Here is a 17,668-nt window from a genome sequence, read left to right as displayed (position 1 = left end):
TAAACAAAATTGGTCCCAGCAAGAGTGCTGGTATGTCTCTCACTGGAAACATGGCCAAAAGTAATGTTGGCTGTTGTCACCACAAGCGCCTGATGGGTGAGAATATTGCCTCAGTGAATACCATGCAGTTCTCGCAAGCCTCCCAGTTCTTGTTGCCATAGCACTCATACGTGCTTATGGAATGCACAGCTCACTTATGACTGGATTAAAAAATGAAACCCAGATGAAATATGCTCTGAATGCTTACCAGGGAACTATTTTAATGATTTACAATCCATCAGCGGATGGACAGAGAGCACAGCTCATTAAAGCAGCAGCAGAGCTCGCTGCCATGTCTCTGCTCTTACTGAAGTATCGTTCAGGTAAAAATAAATAAAAATATAAACCCTGCCCAACTGAGAATCGTTATGAGGGAATTAACAGAAACACGGCTGTTCAAGTAAATGAAAGAGTTTCAACTGCTCTCCTGTTTAAGAAAAGAAGGAAGAGAGGAAACTTGTAAAATCTGTGCTATTGAAGCCCCAGCATTTCAAAAGGCTGTCCAGAGGCATAAGCTGCATGTCTAGTCCTAAATTACTTGGTCCAAGGACAGCCAGAAAGGTTGCCCTTAGGAAGCAACAGTGCTTAAAAGGAGCAGCTTGATGAGATTGTCAGCTTAAAAAGAAAACTAATGACCTAAATCCAGGATGGGACCTGCTTAGAGACTCAAATAACCATTTGGAGGTTAGGGATCCCAAGATCATCCTAACAAGGGATTCCACTGATCAAATTATCATTTCTTTGCCACCGAATACTTTGTATAAACTTTGAAAGCAATTTATTACCCAGACTTATGTAGGATTTCTGTACAGAATACAAAATACAGCAAGGAAAGGCAGGAGGGAGGACACAGATTCCAAATGCAATCACAGTCAAACATTAATGTGCTACGGAAGACATTCGGACCATTGATTTAAACTGCTGATTTGCCATCATGTAATCAGTTTTCTTCTTTATGCTTTACAAAAAGCAAATAAAATAAGAGTATTTTGGTCTTCCCTGTGTGCGTATGTGCAGCTGCACATACGTCAGAAAGCAGATACGTTACATAATCACCATTATACACATACCAGATTCAACAGACCCAGCAAGGCTGACTCATGTCTGATGCCAGGTAGCCAATGAGATTGCCTTTTAATTAGTAAATGTAAAAATCTTAATAGTTAATGTCTTAATACTTAAGCACTATCTCCACATCTAAAGCTCTGGACAAATGCAATACACAAAGCAGTCCTACACTATCACTATACACAATTAAAGAGGCAGAAACAGAGGAACAGGGAAACGGTCACGTCTAGAGTCATGTACTAAATCAATTATAAAAGCATTACAGATGTGTAGCCATATGCATTATGTAAATATGCCGAAAATAAGTTTATGCAATCCGTAGCTACTTTTGAATGTTTGAGGAGCATTTTTTCCTCTTGTTGCATTTAAAGCAATCCTTTTTGCTCACTATTCAAAATATGCCTTGGTAAACCTGAAAACATGAGATTAAACCTTTATCTATATAAAAAGACAACAACCAGTTCCACTTCTCAAATCTTCCTCTTTTATATTTTGTCTACTGACAGTACAAGTGGCTCATTGACTTCCACGGTCAGTGCTCCTGGTATGTGGTTCAATAATAACTAATTCACCATTACACGATAAAAATAATCAAAATCATAGGCTGGACCTGCAAATATTTATGCATCTATTGGATTTCAAGAACATTAAGTCAGTGGAGCACATATTAAAGCAATTGTAGATCAAACACTGTAGACCAGATCCTCAAACTTTTACTCAAGGATAGAGGATTCAGATGCATAGGTCAAAATAGGTTAAAAAAAAAAAAACTTCTACACTTCCTTGTTTGTGTAGAACACGTAAATAAAAAACCACATTGCTCACATCTGTAAAAGCACTCAGGGAAAACACTACGATGACTATTAAAGAACACACCTATTTACGTGATTGCTCATGCTAGAAGTGCTAATACAGCTGCCTACAAACAACCTGCAGGTTTGAGAACTCAACCAATCTCCATCCATGGGATCCAAAAACAACACGCACAAAAGCAAATGATCAGGCACCATAAATACCACATTAGAAAAGGCTACTCATTGGCTCAACTTTTAAGGCACATAGCTCATGGTTTTACCAAGAAGCTACTTTCAAATGAACAGTGAGTACTCAAATAATCAGCTCTGATTGAAAATTATTAACTAAAATAAAAAAATAAATAGAGGGCAGTTCCTTCAGCTTAATTTTCCCAGTGTTTTAGCATCCTTTCAAAATCAGTCATTTGAATGATGATTTGCAGGATCTAATCCAAGGAATCCTTTAGTTGCACACACTAAAATGTTGGACCTTGCTTGCTGCATTGCAGGGCACAACTGTCCCTTCCAAACAGTCTCACATTCAGGAGCAATTACAGCTCATTTATACACCTACCCACTATCCACTGGAATATGGGTATCACAAACCAGACAATAGCAGTCTGGCATTTCAACTGCCACATATGTTCAAATACAAAGAAATGTTGCGTAAGAAACTTTTGATGAGTCCCTTCAGAAATGTAAATGGACAAAGGGGGAAAACAGGTCACAGAAAACTGCTAAAACACACAGCAGCACAAAGAATTGTTAAGAAAGATGATAGAAGAAGTTAAAAATAAATAAGAAAGACGATATAGGAACAAAGATAATACGAGAGAAATTCAATCTGCACTCAAGTTACCTAGGAAACAGAGTGTCTGTGTGGTGAGTGGTTTATAGAGGGAAAAAAATAGCATTGTTTAGAAAAAACAGCCTTTCAGAGAATTGCACAAACTTAGCAAACAGACCTACAGCAACAAAGAGGCAGTTCAAATTCCCACTAGGCCTAAGGACCGGCGTTTGTAAAGTTTTAACTCGAAGAAGTTTAAAATAGACACGTTGTAAATCTCTGAAGGCAAGCATTTATAATGGATTTAGCAGCACACTATAGCTGCAGTTTTGCCCTTGCAATATTCGTGATGATTTTCAGAAAAAGATCCCTATAAACATACACAAAATTATCTAAATCTGAGACTAAAGGAGAGAAAGTATGTAACGTTTAGCTTTGAGTAGTTAGATTTCAAACTTTAATTTTAAAAAGCCAACCCAAAAATGCTGGTTTACTACGTTTAGGTAAAACTGCCTTTTTTCCCCTCTCTCATTTTAATCTTTAATAGTACTGGCTCTGAGTACATGAGAAATACAGAATTTGAGGCTAATGATAACAAGAGCTCAAAAAGATCCTATCTCATCCTTCTCACCCAATTTTCCATGACTCATGGCATGCGACTGTGAACGGGTATAGCCAGGCTACTGGCTGTCATGGTAATAAGTTGCATGAAAATCAAGAACTGGAAAAGCATTTTAAGTTCATGCAGCCTTCAGAACTGGCCAAAATGATTCCTCTCAACTCTTCAAAGAAAAAATTTTCCTCAAAAGGCTTGTGAGCTTCAAGACAGATTTTTTTTTTTGGCCCTCAATAGCCAGAAAGTAGACAGCTCAGGTCTCTCTGGAGCTATATGGGTTCATCCCAGATGCTGCATAATGTGTATGTGGCTCCTCTTAATTTATCTCAATCTTCATCTCCTTCTTTTCCAATTCCTTCACCTCTTCAAAAAGCATTTTTGGTATGATTTTCTTTTTCTGGGGGAAAGGGGAGATCGTTTCAGCCTTGTACTGATGCAGGACAGACAAAAAAAAAAGGGGTGGAATTCCAGAATCTTAGTATTTTCATAGGATGAGAAAAACATTTCCCACCCAGCTCTAGCAGCTAGGAAAGCATCTTTCCCATTTTGCAGCAGTATATCATGCAGTCTGTTCTTCACATTATCTCCTCCAACTACTGTTGCTCTCATATAGAACACCAGAGGAAAAATGGAAACAGACAGCCTGTCAGGTTTTCAGGGTAATAGAGAAGCGTTGTGTGGGTCACCAGTCTAAAAACCACAGCTTGGAAGCCTTTAATCTATCTATTTTAGTTACCTCTATGATGACCACTTCGACAGTACCTTAAAAGTAAAGATACTATTTTAGGGTAGGAACATGCAGAACTTCATTTTATGTCTACTTTAAGAATACAAATACTCTCCCAATCTGACAAAAAAACAATCCATTCCTTTGAAACCTCCCTCCAAGCCACCTCCTTGATTCTGGGAAAAAGTTAACAAAACCTTTTTTTAAAAAATCAGGGAATTTGAAAACAAGCACTGGTTCAGGGATGAATATCAATAGTGAAGACCAGAAAGTAGACTGGCCTTCTATCTTGTAACAGGATGGCTGAGTTACTCATAACTGCAGGCCAGTGCCAGAGTGGTCCATAACTTGGCAGGTAACAGAGAAATACCTCAGTATCCTAAGGACCCCGTCTTGGTTGACTGACCCTAAGGCAAATCACCAAAGAAACAGAACAAGCAGAAGAGAGTCGTATGCAAAGCTCCATCTTCCTGCACATAGGTATCAGCAGAAAGTGTTATAAATCCAAAATTTTTCTTTTGTGTTCGGAGGTCAGGTTTCCAATTGCACAAGTCATAACAAAGACAGCCAGTCAGCCACTTCCATCACATCAGTCACAGCACAGCCTCTCTTCAGTTCTGCAGGGTGCAACTGGTTGTGGATTTTGAGACAGGGATGGGTCCCATGAGTCATCTCATTCTGTCACTCCATGCTTTGATTACCCAAAAGAATGATGCAGTGCGTTTGGACCACATTGGTTCTTGATGAACCACAGATGTTATTTTGATTCCATGAGATCCCAAGTCTGGGCAGTAGAGGAGCCCTTTTTAAGTGGAGTGGATATCTGTTCTTAAGAAGTCCCAAAGGATAGGAAGAGCTGGTACTGGGGCTCTCTGCTTCTGAGGAAGTTCCACCAAATGGAGTTTACTCCACCAGCAAGTGATTTCCCCATTTACAAGGCTGTTCTGGTGACACGTGGCAAGAGACTCTGGAGTCATACAGATTCTGACAGAGCCATGGTCTTAAACTATTGTTTATTCTTATGACTGTAAAGCTCTGTACATAACAGAAGAGCTACGAATGTCATCTACCTGGACTTCTGTAAGGCCTTTGATACAGTCCCCCACAACATCCTTCTCTCTAAACTGAAGAAATAGGGATTTGATGGGTGGACTATTCGGTGGATGAGGAATGGTTGGATGGTCACATCCAAAGGGTAGTGGTCAATGGCTCAAGGTCCAGATGGAGGTCAGTGACAAGTGGTGTCCCTCAAGGGTCCATATTGGGACCAGTACTGTTTAAGATCTTCACCAGTGACAGACAGTGGGATTGAGTGTACCCTCAGCAAGTCTGCAAACTACACCAAGCTGAGTGGTGCGGTCAACACGCCTGAGGGACGGGATGCCATCCATAGGGACCTGGACAAGCTCGAGAAGTGGGCCGATGCAAACCTCAGGAGGTTCAATAAGACCAAGTGCAAGGTCCTGCACCTGAGTTGGGAAAATCCCCAGTATCAATACAGGCTGGAGGATGAAGGGATTGAGGGCAGCTCTGCTGAGAAAGACTTGGGGGTTCTGGTGGATGATAAGTTGGACATGAGCTGACAAAGTGTACACTCAGCCCAGAAGGCCAATCGTATCCTGTGTGGCCAGCAGGTTGAGGGAGGTGATTCTGCTGCTCTACTCCGTTCTGGTGAGAGCCCACCTGGAGTACTGCATCCAGCTCTGGAGCCCTCAGCACAGGAAAGACATGGACCTGTTGAAGCAAGTCCAGAGGAGGGCCACAAAGATGATCAAAGGGCTGAAGCACCTCTCCTGTGAAGAAAGGCTGAGAGAGTTGGGGTTGTTCAGCCTGGCAAAAAGAAGGTTGCAGGGACACCTTATTGCAGCCTTTCAGTATCTAAAGGGGGGCTCATAAGAAAGACGGGGACAAACTTTTTAGCAGGGCCCGTAATGACAGGACAAGGGGTAATGATTTTAAAGTAAAAGAGGGCAGATTCAGACTAGATATAGCGAAGAATTTTTTTTTTTTACAATGAGGCTGGTGAAGCACTGGAACAGGTTGCCCAGAGAGGTGGTGGATGCCCATCCCTGGAGATGTTCAAGGTCAGGCTGGACGGGGCTCTGACCAACCTAATTTAGTTGAAGGTGTCCCTGCTCACTGCAAAGGGGGTTGGACTAGATGACCTTTAACGGTCCCTTCCAACCCAAATCATTCTATGATTCTATGATAACAACCACCGAAAAAGATGATTAGGGATAGCGGAAATCTCTTGTCTTTGCCCAGCTGGCTGCTGCTTAGAAGTGCTTTCTGTTAAGAAGCTACACCCTTGTAGATTAATACTGCAATCACTTATTAAAAAACTTGAGGCATGTGTATGTTTCCATATTGGCTTCTTCAATTTCCACTTACACGCAAACCTGCGTACAAATTCAGTCCTCTCCTAAGCCAAATACAAGCCATCATGAGGTTAAGCAGGCTAGAGAGGAGTGGAAATGCACGATGCCTGGAGAAGCTGGGAAGTTAGTAACAACATATAACTGTCTGGTTTTTTACTTTGAGCCTCAGTCCTACTAGCTGAAAAGTGATCCATCCAAAAACGTTACCTATAATCTTTGTGTGGCTCCTATCTAAAAGTTTTCACTTTTTATAGTAGTAACTGACTCCACTCTTAACAGGTTCAACAGAAGCCAAACCAGCTCTGTCTTGCCTTTTCAAATGAGCTGCAGTACAGGGTGGCACAGTTTGGCCATAGGATGCTTTGAATCTGCAGATGCTAGAACACCATCATGAAGAGGTAAACCATTTTGATGGCACACTACATTTGTCAGCAAGGAAATGGGATTGCTTCTGCCTTAGACATACATCTTCTGGGACTAATAATGGCTTTCAGCATGTGGCAACAGTACTGCTCAACTCAGCATGAAAACAGGCCGTTACAAGGCAATCAATAACTCTGCTGTGATTTTTGAGGAGCTAGCAAGGAGGTGATGTTGAAAAAAAACCAAAACAAAACCAGTGAAATCCCAGCATTATAGTTGCTGCTCACTCAATAGAAAATCAAAGAGCAGGAAAGCTCTGACCCGAGATGCCCAGCAGAGCTCTCCATGATTCAACTCCCAGCCCTTTCTCTTAGCTCTGAGCTCTCGGGCAGAAAACAAGCAACTTGAGTGAGGCTGCAATGCCAGTAGGGAAGCAGAGGTATCTTGGTCATGTAAGTTGTTCCCAGTAGAAGAGAAGTGAGAGACAAAAACCACTCAGTTGTGCCAACCCCATCACCAAACGTCACTCAGAGATACCATCCCTGCCCCCACAACTCAAAAAAATAGAACAACATATACAGTCATCTTGTGACCACACCATCACTCTGCTTTGCAGGAGGATTGTGGGATACAGTGCGGCTAAAGCTTAGAAATACATGCATCAGTTCACTATGATTTACTAATCAAATCTTCACTTTGAAGGGAGAGAAGAACAAACAGTAACTCACTGGAGATGTTGTTAATCGAAGGATGGCTCCATTTTTTATTTCATTACGATTCTGAAAGAGAAAAATCCAAAAAGTTTTATTTAAGATTCCCATAAAAAGACGAAACGTGCATTGAGCAGAATGTCACACTAAACCAGCAACAGTACTTTGCCCTGTGTGCATGCAAAGCTTTCCTCTTTCATATGTGAGCTAAGGTCTATCCAGTATTTTCCCCACCAAGGCATACTATAGTAGCGTCAAAAAATAAGTGGCTATTCATAGAACGAGGGGTAATGGTTTCAAAATAGAGGGGGGTAGATTTAGATTGGATATTAGGAAAAAATTTTTTAGAATGTGAGTTGTAGAACACTGTCCCAGGTTGCCCAGAGAGGCAGTGGATGCCCCATCCCTGGAAACATTCCAGGCCAGGCTGGATGAGGCTCTGAGCAACCTGATCTGGTTGGAGATGTCCCTGCTCCTTGCAGGGGGGTTGGACTAGATGACCTTTGAGGATCCCTTCCAACCCTAACCATTCTATGATTCTAAATCTGAATCCTTTCGAGAATGACTTCATATTTTTCAGAGTTTAGCTTCCACTGGCAACTTCTAAATATTTCTTTGAAATATACTGTCCATGGTGTCTGGCTCTGCTATTGTGCTACATAGTTGAGGAGTTTGTAAGTTTGCTGAAACCTGTCATTAAACATCTGCAGGATTTAAAATTTATCCCACTGGCTCTGTTTTCTATAACAAGAACATGCTGACTTAAACCACTGGAATCAACCCGCTGAGCTCTGCCACCACGACTTTGTATTCTTCCTCAAAGTAGGGAAGGAAAAAAAAAAAAAAAAAAAAAAAGGTATATTTCTTCTCAGGCGTTTTTTCTCAAATTCATTTCATCCTTCTTGCTCCCATTCTGATACATCTCAAATCCAAAATGCTAAAAACAGGATAAACCTTGCCTGAAACCAGATCAAGTAATCCTAAAATAAAACTCCAATACATTGTCTCTTTCTTGGTATCCAAGTCATCCTGGATTGGTTCTAGCTATCTACAAGATCACTCTCCACCCACAAAGACTTCTTCACTCTAACTGAAATAATTGAAGTGCCAGACAACACAGGGGGTACAATGGAGAAGCTTTTTTATGACATCTTTGCTTATATATGCAACTAACTAATCTCAGGCCTCAGCAGTCTCCTGCTGCCAGAACAGCCCCAGGGAGGCCAGCCAGGCTCTGTTCCAGAGAGGGGAAAAAAAAAAAGTGAGTAGCTAAACACAGGGTGACTTCCCACAGCACTAACAAAGTGCCAGATTTTAGAATCAGAGCACAGTTTGGGTTGGAAGGGACCTTTAGAGGTCATCTAGTCCAATCCCCCTGCAAGGAGCAGGGACAATTTCTCCTCTTGCAGTAAAACAGCACCAGATCCAGCTACGTTTCATCACGTCTAAAGAATCTGTATGAAGTGCATTTGTGTGGTTTAATCTAAATCAGTGTTGAAACAAACTCACTTTGCAAACAGTTGTGGTGGCTTAAACTGTAACCACCTCCTGTATTTGAGGAGCTGAATTAAAAAGTAATTACTTTAGGATAGATAGTCAGCATAGGCTAAATCTACCTCCATCAACAGCTGAGACTAAGCCACTGGGCCTCAGCTGCGTTAGGCCAGAGTACTTGCATGCATACATATACACAGGGTTCCATTAACTTTACTTGGAAGGCAGCAAATCCCACCATGCAACAATATTAAAAAAAGTTAGAGAATCAGACAACACTTAAACAACTTAAAGTGTACCAATCACATTCAGAAGTGGAAGTTCACTTACGTTAAAATACTGGAGCTAAGTAAATAGATTGTCGTTAAACATAATTAAGAGCACACACAGAGGCTAATTTTTTCAGCAGCATCACTTTAAGCTGAAAGTTTCTCATGTTTCCTGCTTTAATTAACATGAACCACCAAATCAGATGTACAAATTAGTTTGTGGTTTAGCAAGTCAAGTCACTTCATCTGGGCCACAATAAGCATTTCTGCAAACACTCAGTCCACCACAAACACGATGCACTGGGCATTGCGTGAGAGGCTACGTGGTGGTCTTAGGAGGCTCGAGGAGTTTGCTTAACAGCTGAGTACTTCTCCCTCCCACCTGTGTGCTCCCCTTTCCACCTCACACTAGCCCTGGCACAGGACAGACTGGTTTGTGGGTCAGTCTCACTAACCTGGCAGAAACTAGCCCTGGCAGGAAAGACTGGAGAATTTTCTGTCACTATGATAAACAGAAAGAAGCTCTGCAAGGGTTCAGCACCAGCTCAAACCCAGGAGTCACAGAATCATAGAATGGTTAGGGCTGGAAGGGACCTTCAAAGGTCATCTAGTCCAACCCCCCTGCAAGGAGCAGGGACATCCCTGACTAGGTCAGGTTGGTGCAACCACACCTTTGGGAGGAGGGAAGCAGTGAGGAGGGGAAGAGAACAGCAGAAGAATGAGGAGGAATTACATATTATATTCACAACCTGAATTACATTATTTTGCAGTTGCTTCAGGCTGAAACCATGCTCCACAGTTTGTTAAATTACAGTAGTTTTGTCACAAGCCGAAACTCTAACCCATAAAAAGTTGGACTTAACCTGATATATCATCTAGAGTGTCATGCATTCAGGTTACAAAATAAACCTCTAATTAAATAAGGACACTTATAGATTGCATAGATTCAATCTACAACCAATTTAGCAAGTGAAAAATATCTTTTTAAAAATACACTATTTCTCTATAGTCAGAGAAATTTGAAAACAAGTGGAAAAAGGGAAACCAATAACCTGGCTGAAGTTCAGATACACATATGTATAAACAAGAGAAGTACCATTCTCCAGAGCGAACTTATGGCAGCAGGCTATATATAAAATAGCAGAGGAAAAAGCACACACAGAGTACATAAAAGTATTGCTGGAAGTTTTCTTTGGCATCTTTCTGTTGATTTATCAAGCCAAGTCTGCAACACCAAAGTTTCCAGACTCAAAGCTGCAATGCCTGTCAGAGCCCACAGCACATGGAGCCCAAGGACCTTTCACCATGTCTGGCTCAGAGCAAAGTATGTAAGCCTACCCTATACTGTAAATTCAGTCACTGCTATCACAAGAGAGACAAAGTTCATCTTCAACTCCTGATTCAGACAAAGACTTAAGGAAAACTGCCCATGCCTTCTCTCTGAAAGTATTCAAAGCATCAAGTATGTAACACAGCAGGCTAGCCAAAACTTGAAGAGAGTTAGCTGTTCCCCAATAAAAAAAATCCAATTTTGTTTATCCATTCTAAATAATTACTTAAGCGCCTACCAAGAAACAACATGTAAGTGTACAATTAAGCCAAGAGGATTTCCTACAATAACTGTGTGATGCAGTAGCTGGCATGCCAGTTAATTTCAACTGCAACATTTACACACAGTTAATCCGCTTAGTCTTAGGGACAGTATCCTGTGGATTTCTTTTCCAGGATAAAAGAACGTCATTACGGCAGCCCAGCTTTGGCAATTGTACTCATAAGCACTACTGCTACTCGGGACAGGGCTCACCACCACCTATGGGAGGGAACACAAGAACAAGACAAAAACAAACAAACAAAAAAAAAACCCCTTCCAAGACATTTCTGATCTGTTTCTCAAGTGTACATCAGGTTTGTAGATACTGTTCATGCTGTTGATCTGTATTGGGAAAGCTTACTCCTGGGCAGTGAGGGAACTAGTGAAACAGTACTATCCAAAATGCCCCTAAAAAAACTCCGCAACAAGAAAATAGATTTGTTGTAAACGTCACCTAGGACTAAGACAGCAGTTATATTATGGATACAAGTAAGTCCCATTTGCAATATTCTATCTAGCAAGAGTCTACATTCAAAAGATGATTTTATTCTAATTGCGTAGGTAGTATTGCCAAGCACTGTACTGCTGCACGACACTTTCCATGCTGACTTTTCAATCAGACAGACAAGTGCTGCCATGAAAACACACAAACAACAAAACACAGCGGGAAGCAGAGGATACCTGGACAGTCTGTCTTGTGTTCATGCCTTAGGGCCCTCTGACTTCCACCTCCACCAGCTGGAGCAACATGAACTGACATTATCAGATTCCGATCCTTCTCAAAGCTCTGCCTTTACTGTGCCATAGTCTACCCGGCCCAAAACACATGCAGGAGACTTGCACAGATGTGCCTCTTAAAAAGCAAGCCTCAAGCACAAACACAGTCCGCCAAACCATGGAGAGGGATGAAGCTATGCATATTCACTTTTGAAAAAGCCCTATCAAAACAGTCAAGCCATTTATTCAGAGCTTTGCTGGAGAGACACTTTGGAAAACTTATCAAGCAAAATTAAAGTTTATTTTGCCATGTATTTGTCTTATTATTTTAATAATCTGTTATACCCAGCAAAATGCCTCATGATTCAGCTCACTGTAGCTGGTTGGAATGGAATGTTTTTCTAACATATTTGAGGAAGACCTAGAAGCATTGGTTCCCATGGTTATAGCTCGCTCAGCACTGTGCTTTAACCTTGACCAGACAGTTTCCTTCAGACTTCTCTAACTGGACTAAAGAATAACAGCCAAGAAATCTGAATTTTTTTTTGCAGTGTCTATATCGTTAAGTAATAGATTCTTCCCTATTTCCATACTCCTCTTACTTTAGTACACCTCCCTCCAAATTGACACAACAAAAAATTTGAGATACGAAATATATTTTAACTCAGTGACTCTATAGCATTTCACCAGGATGACTCTGAGGAAGTAGTAAATAAGAACAAAATGATACATAATAGAGTTCACTCTGAAGTTACAACTCAGAGAAGAGAAGCAAAGTCCTCATTGGCAGATCTCCCTTAAAGCACTGATTCAGATGGGCCACAGCAGCCAGTAAATGTTGGGTATCATCAGAAGCGGTACCGTGAACTAGACAGAGGGCATCATTTTGCCACAAGAACTTCAAGCACCCGTATGCAGGGTACTGTATTCAAGCACCCGTATGCAGTTCTGATCTTCATATCTTGAGGAGGCCACAGTAGCATCAGGGGAAAATGCAGAGAAAGGCAAGTGAAATAATCAATGGACTTCAGCAGCTGCTTCACAAGGCAAGGTCTCCTCAGCTTGGAGGGACAAGGGCCACCAGAGGGAAAGTAGGTAACAGTCTGAATGCAGAACTGTTGTTATCAAATCCTGCAGTATAAGAACGAGGAGGTAACTTGATGAAAGTAGTAAGGGATCATTTTAAAGCAGTGAAGAATGCACCTCTTCATTCAGCAGGCAGTGAAATTCTTGAGCTTGCTGTCACAAGAGGTTGTGACGGCAGGCAGTACCAGCAGGGTCAAGAAGAGATGAAAGAATTTCTTGGCCCTTATACAGATACTAAATATACTAAGCGTAGATGTAGCCTCCAACAAATGCGAATGCTGAGGAAGCAGGAAGAGAGTGAAAGCCATCATCAGATCACAACCCTGAATGGCATTTGCTACTGTTACAGCTGGAGACAGACTATGAGATTAGAACATTCAGCTGACTTGATAGGAAATTTCTTAAGTTCATTTTTAGTCACCAAAAAACTTCAGTAAGAAGAGAGTTAAGAGATACAGGTAATTATGAACATTGTACTACCTGACAGGAATGTACTGCTTAGAAGAAATACTGAGACGATTAATCTTGTAATAAAATTCATTTTTTGGGAAGCTGCTGGAAACAGGGAGAATGCCTTCTAGTTTTTCCCATTGGAATTTGCTTATAGCACTTTCCTTAAAGAATCCAAGTGTTGGTACTTCAGCTGAAGTTTCTAAAAAGCAGAAGTTTTCTGGAGACACAATTCTGCACGCATCCTTCTAGTGTGTGGGCTCCCAGCACTTTCCTTACATTGAATATACCAATATGCAGCAGCACAGTCAACCACCTAACCTTAAAAAAGTTTTCTTCTGTCAGACCCACGACTTGAACTAACTCACCTTCCAGCAGTACAGTCACTAGGATGCTAGAGGTGTGAAGGGAATGAACAAGGGAGGGGTAAAAGAAAGCTGAACTATCTTCTTCTCAAGTAACCCACAGTTATACCAACTTGAATGCCACTGAAACCATAACCTAAGAAAAAAATCCATGCTTTGCATTATTTACACATCTTCAGGTGGAGTGATCTACAGGGACAACATTATCAAGTATCACTTGCTCTGCGGAGTAGCAGTGGTATTACACTGTGGGCAGACATCCTTCTGACACATTCAAAGAAATTACACACAAGTTATTTTTAACCTGGATCAGTTCCCCAATTCAAGCAACCACACAGACACACAGACAGTTGTACCAGTAACACGGAAGGGGTGGGCAGATAACAAGCAGCCCCATCGTCCTCTGATAAGTTGGAACATAAGAGCTACACCCTGCAAAATAAACATCAGGAAATGACAGACTTAGCTGGGCTCATACTATTGTTGGTGAGATCATGTGGGGAAATCAGAACAGGGAACTGGTATGGACACCAAAATAAACCCCACCAAATAAGGATTGTCAAATTTAAGTCAGTTGCAGCTCACCCAACACATTCACCCACAGCACCACTGAGGGGCCAGTGCAGAAGCAGTAGCTCCTTAAGCAGATGATGCTACTAAGAGAAATAGCTGAAGATCCAAGCCAACACCATGCTTCACAGTCACTTTTGCCAAACCAAAGCACAGCTTGCTACCATAAAGCAGTCTTGCTTTTCAGTCTCTTGTTCCTTCCTGCTACCATTTTTACGTGGCATACGCAGTTGTACAACTACTTGATGAGTCAACAAGGGAACTAAATCAGTTGAAAATTTTATCATTTTGGGTTTTGCCCAGCTTGCAAGGCAAGCAAAAGCCAGGAATAAGCACTATAGTATAAGCAGGAAAGAGGGTCAGCTCATTTTGCAAGCAACACATTCAGAACCACACTGAGATTTGTTTAAGGAGGAAAGTCTGCAGATGCTCATGCTTCTCTAACATGGACATCCTATTTGCACTCCCTTGCCTGCACCCTTCTTCTCAGACACAGAGACTGTAGGTAAAACATCCCTTCTCCATTGGGACTACAGTCAGAATTTGTCCACAAGGTCATTCCACATCAGCGTAAGCCACAAGCAACTGAGGGACACAAGAGCTCACAGTTGTTAAGAGCAAAGTTTCACTTTTCTTCCTGCCTTTCCCTTAACTTCTTCCTTCTCTGCAGCCCATTCCTGGACGTGATTCAAGGGTTCTGCCTCACCCTTACATTAGATCAGGCAGACTTTTTATTAAGTAAATTAAATGAATAGAAGTGGCACAAGGTGCCACTTTCCTTCCTTGCCACCACCTCCAAAAAGTTGTCAAAAAATGGTGTAGCCAGCAGAAATAAAGTGGCAGGATCTCTTGAAAATAAGGAGAAGAAATCAGAACCGTCCCCTTTCAGCAGTGAGCTGTGACATCTGTCCACCACACCTTGCAAAACTACCCATCTAAATAGGGTGGTTTTTAAGTATGAAGGCAATTTAAAGAGCGTTTTTATGTCAGAGAGATCTTACACAGAATTGTTTGTTACCAGCTGAACCCAAACAGTCACACTGCACCTGTGGTAACTATCTTTAAGTGTTTTAACAGAAAGACAAACTTTTTCTGAGCCTTTCCTCTCTAGTGATTTCTTGTGAGACAAAACTACAAAGTCAATTCAAGAAAATAAATATCTATACAGGTTTTTAAAAAACACTTGAACAAATTTGCTAAGAGAAGGATGACCACTGTTCTTGAAATCAGCCTGAACAAAGAAGGATTGAAAGTGATTTAGTGCACCGATACTCAAATTTTACTTCTGTCCCCTGGAGAAAGACTCCAGTGTCCACCAGTTTTTACTGGAGTTCTCAGAGCAGTGTTACCAGCATTCATCAAGCAGTGAGGAGCAAGGCCACTCTGACTCTGATTCCTCACAATAAACTGCTCTTATGGTTAGGAATTTTTGCAGGGCTGTGCAGATGCCTCAAAACAGTGAAAAGTTTGGGAATATGTGGGGAATAGCACATGTCAGATGGATGGCAGAAAACAAGGGAAAGCTGGGCATAGTTTGGTTCCAGACAAATCTGGTTTGAAATCTCCATTTATGTAGCATTATTAACCATTCTATTACCAAGAGTAATGCAAAATGCAGATATAAGGAACAGATCACTTTATACATTTCTCCAATTCCCATTCGTCATGCTATGTCTCACCCTCACAGCTGCTTAGGAAGTACCAGGTCCTTCAGTGAATCAGAAACCTTCATTACTGAGAATCTTTATGTCCAACTCACTGAAGTTCAAATTAATCAGTGAAATCAGATGAATACTAAAAATGTCAATGAAAAAAAAAAATCCAAAAAACCCCAACCCTACAAGTGGCTCATTTCTTGTCCCCTCATTTGCATACACTCCCACGCAGGGAGCCTGTAGTGGCACAGTGGAATTTCACATGAATATACAATTACAGGTTGTATTCAGCAAAAAATAGGTCACAAGCAAAAGCACCTGTGAGAAAGAACAAACACCAGGGACTCTACCCAGGTTCCCAGATCAGGGGAGGTGGGAGTCGGGGGTGGGGGTAGAAGGATGTCCCATCTGCAAACACAGCAAAGAGCTGAGTACTGGCAATGAAATTAAGGTGGGGGCAGTTTCCTGTGCAAAACAGCACAAAAGTCTCGAAATTAATGGAGGGAACTCAGTGTCTGCTCTCCTTCACTTCATGCAATAAGCATGTAAGAACGAAAGGGAAATGTTGAAGTCAGGAAAGAAGGAAAAAAAAAACCCACAGGGAGTCTTCAGAGGCATCAGATGTTGAAAACTGAATGCAATGAAACTGTGACTGAATAAAAATGAGCTGCAGTCAATAAACAGATTAACAAAATGTCCTTACGTGTAAACACTAACATTGAAAAATAGCACCAGTCTCACCACTGTGTCCAGAACACAGCTTGGAGCTGGCTCACCAAGCCCCTCAGCAAGAGTGAGTTAGCCTTTTACTCCTGATAGTTGCTTTGGTGCAGGGTTAAGAGCCACCACATTCTGCCTTCAGCAGTGAAGCCATCTTGAACATTGTTCTTCCCCAGCCCCACACTCCTGCAAGACCCCCTTGTTGACAAACATTGTAGTTTATCACACCTTTCAGATGTTTAAAAAAAAAAAAAAATTGGAAGAAAAAAAAAAAAAAGAGGCTGCATCATAATCTGAACAGCTGCAACGATCCAGCTCCGTCATAATCTTTCTGGTTTGAGAGACCGAGTTTGAGCTAACAATGACCCCTGCCAGATGCAGAGGCCACAGTGGGTAGCGCAGGCGCACAGATGGATCTAGAGGAGCCAAACCTTGTCTGCAAGGCCAAGGGTGAGCAGCGATAAGGGACCAGGCATACCCACCAGCACGTCGCATGAGCCACTCGGATGTCTGTCCCTGGATTCCTAGTGCTGCCAGCAGTGGAACACAGCGGACAGATATCCAAGCTGTGGTTTTCTGGCCAGGAATACACATAGCGTACAATTATACAGCCATTTTCTACTCTTCATACAGCATTTTCTGTTCTAAACCTGAGCTCTTCCAGGATATAGTGTTTCTGAGTTACTACACCTGATGTACACAAGCATCTATTCAGGTACAACCTAGACAGACAGAAGCAAAGATGGCTTTTTAAATTCTCCTATTATATAGTATCTAGCACAATGAGATTCTGATTCGTAAGTCAGGCTTTTACATGTTTGACCTACCAAAGAAATGCCCATCCATGATAAGTAAGGCCCTCAAAGACACACCTGTTAGTGTAACTAAAAATCAAATACATTATGATCAAAACACCAGCTAAGCTTCAGCTTAGGCCCTATACCTGCTTGGTGTTCTGGTTCACATAGCCTCTTATTTTATTTCTCCTGGTTTTTTTTTTTAAAAAAAAAAAACCACAACAAAAATACCTAACTAATAATTTTCACTGCACTTTCAGGGGCACAGATACAGCCAAACCAGAACCCCAGAGGTAGCAGTTCACACTGCATCTGCTGTGATAAGCCCTACCTCTAGTAGGGACCCTGACTGACTTTTAAGATTTGTTAAAAGATCACCTTTATACTGCCTGAAGGAGTTATTGCTACTCCTGTAGAGGCATTTTGCCAAATCATACAACCAGGAAAATAAGAGAGACAGAACTGCTTGGGC

General features: G+C 41.5%; 1 protein-coding gene across 5 annotated transcripts in view; it reads right to left on the bottom strand.

The window, feature by feature from the left end:
* Positions 1–17,668, bottom strand: part of ELMO1 (engulfment and cell motility 1) — a 317,094-nt gene that overhangs the window by 228,603 nt on the left and 70,823 nt on the right. For all 5 annotated transcript variants that reach the window (XM_086742954.1, XM_086742955.1, XM_086742953.1 and 2 more), the window contains one exon: positions 7,501–7,551. In XM_086742954.1, coding sequence (XP_086599080.1) covers positions 7,501–7,551 — 51 coding nt within the window. The remainder of the gene's footprint in view (positions 1–7,500; positions 7,552–17,668) is intronic.

Source organism: Chlamydotis macqueenii, chromosome 2, assembly GCF_036417535.1.
Source record: "Chlamydotis macqueenii isolate bChlMac1 chromosome 2, bChlMac1.mat, whole genome shotgun sequence".
NCBI lineage: Eukaryota > Metazoa > Chordata > Aves > Otidiformes > Otididae > Chlamydotis > Chlamydotis macqueenii.
Note: the sequence above shows the minus strand (reverse complement) of the source record. Positions and strands in the feature narration are given on the sequence as shown.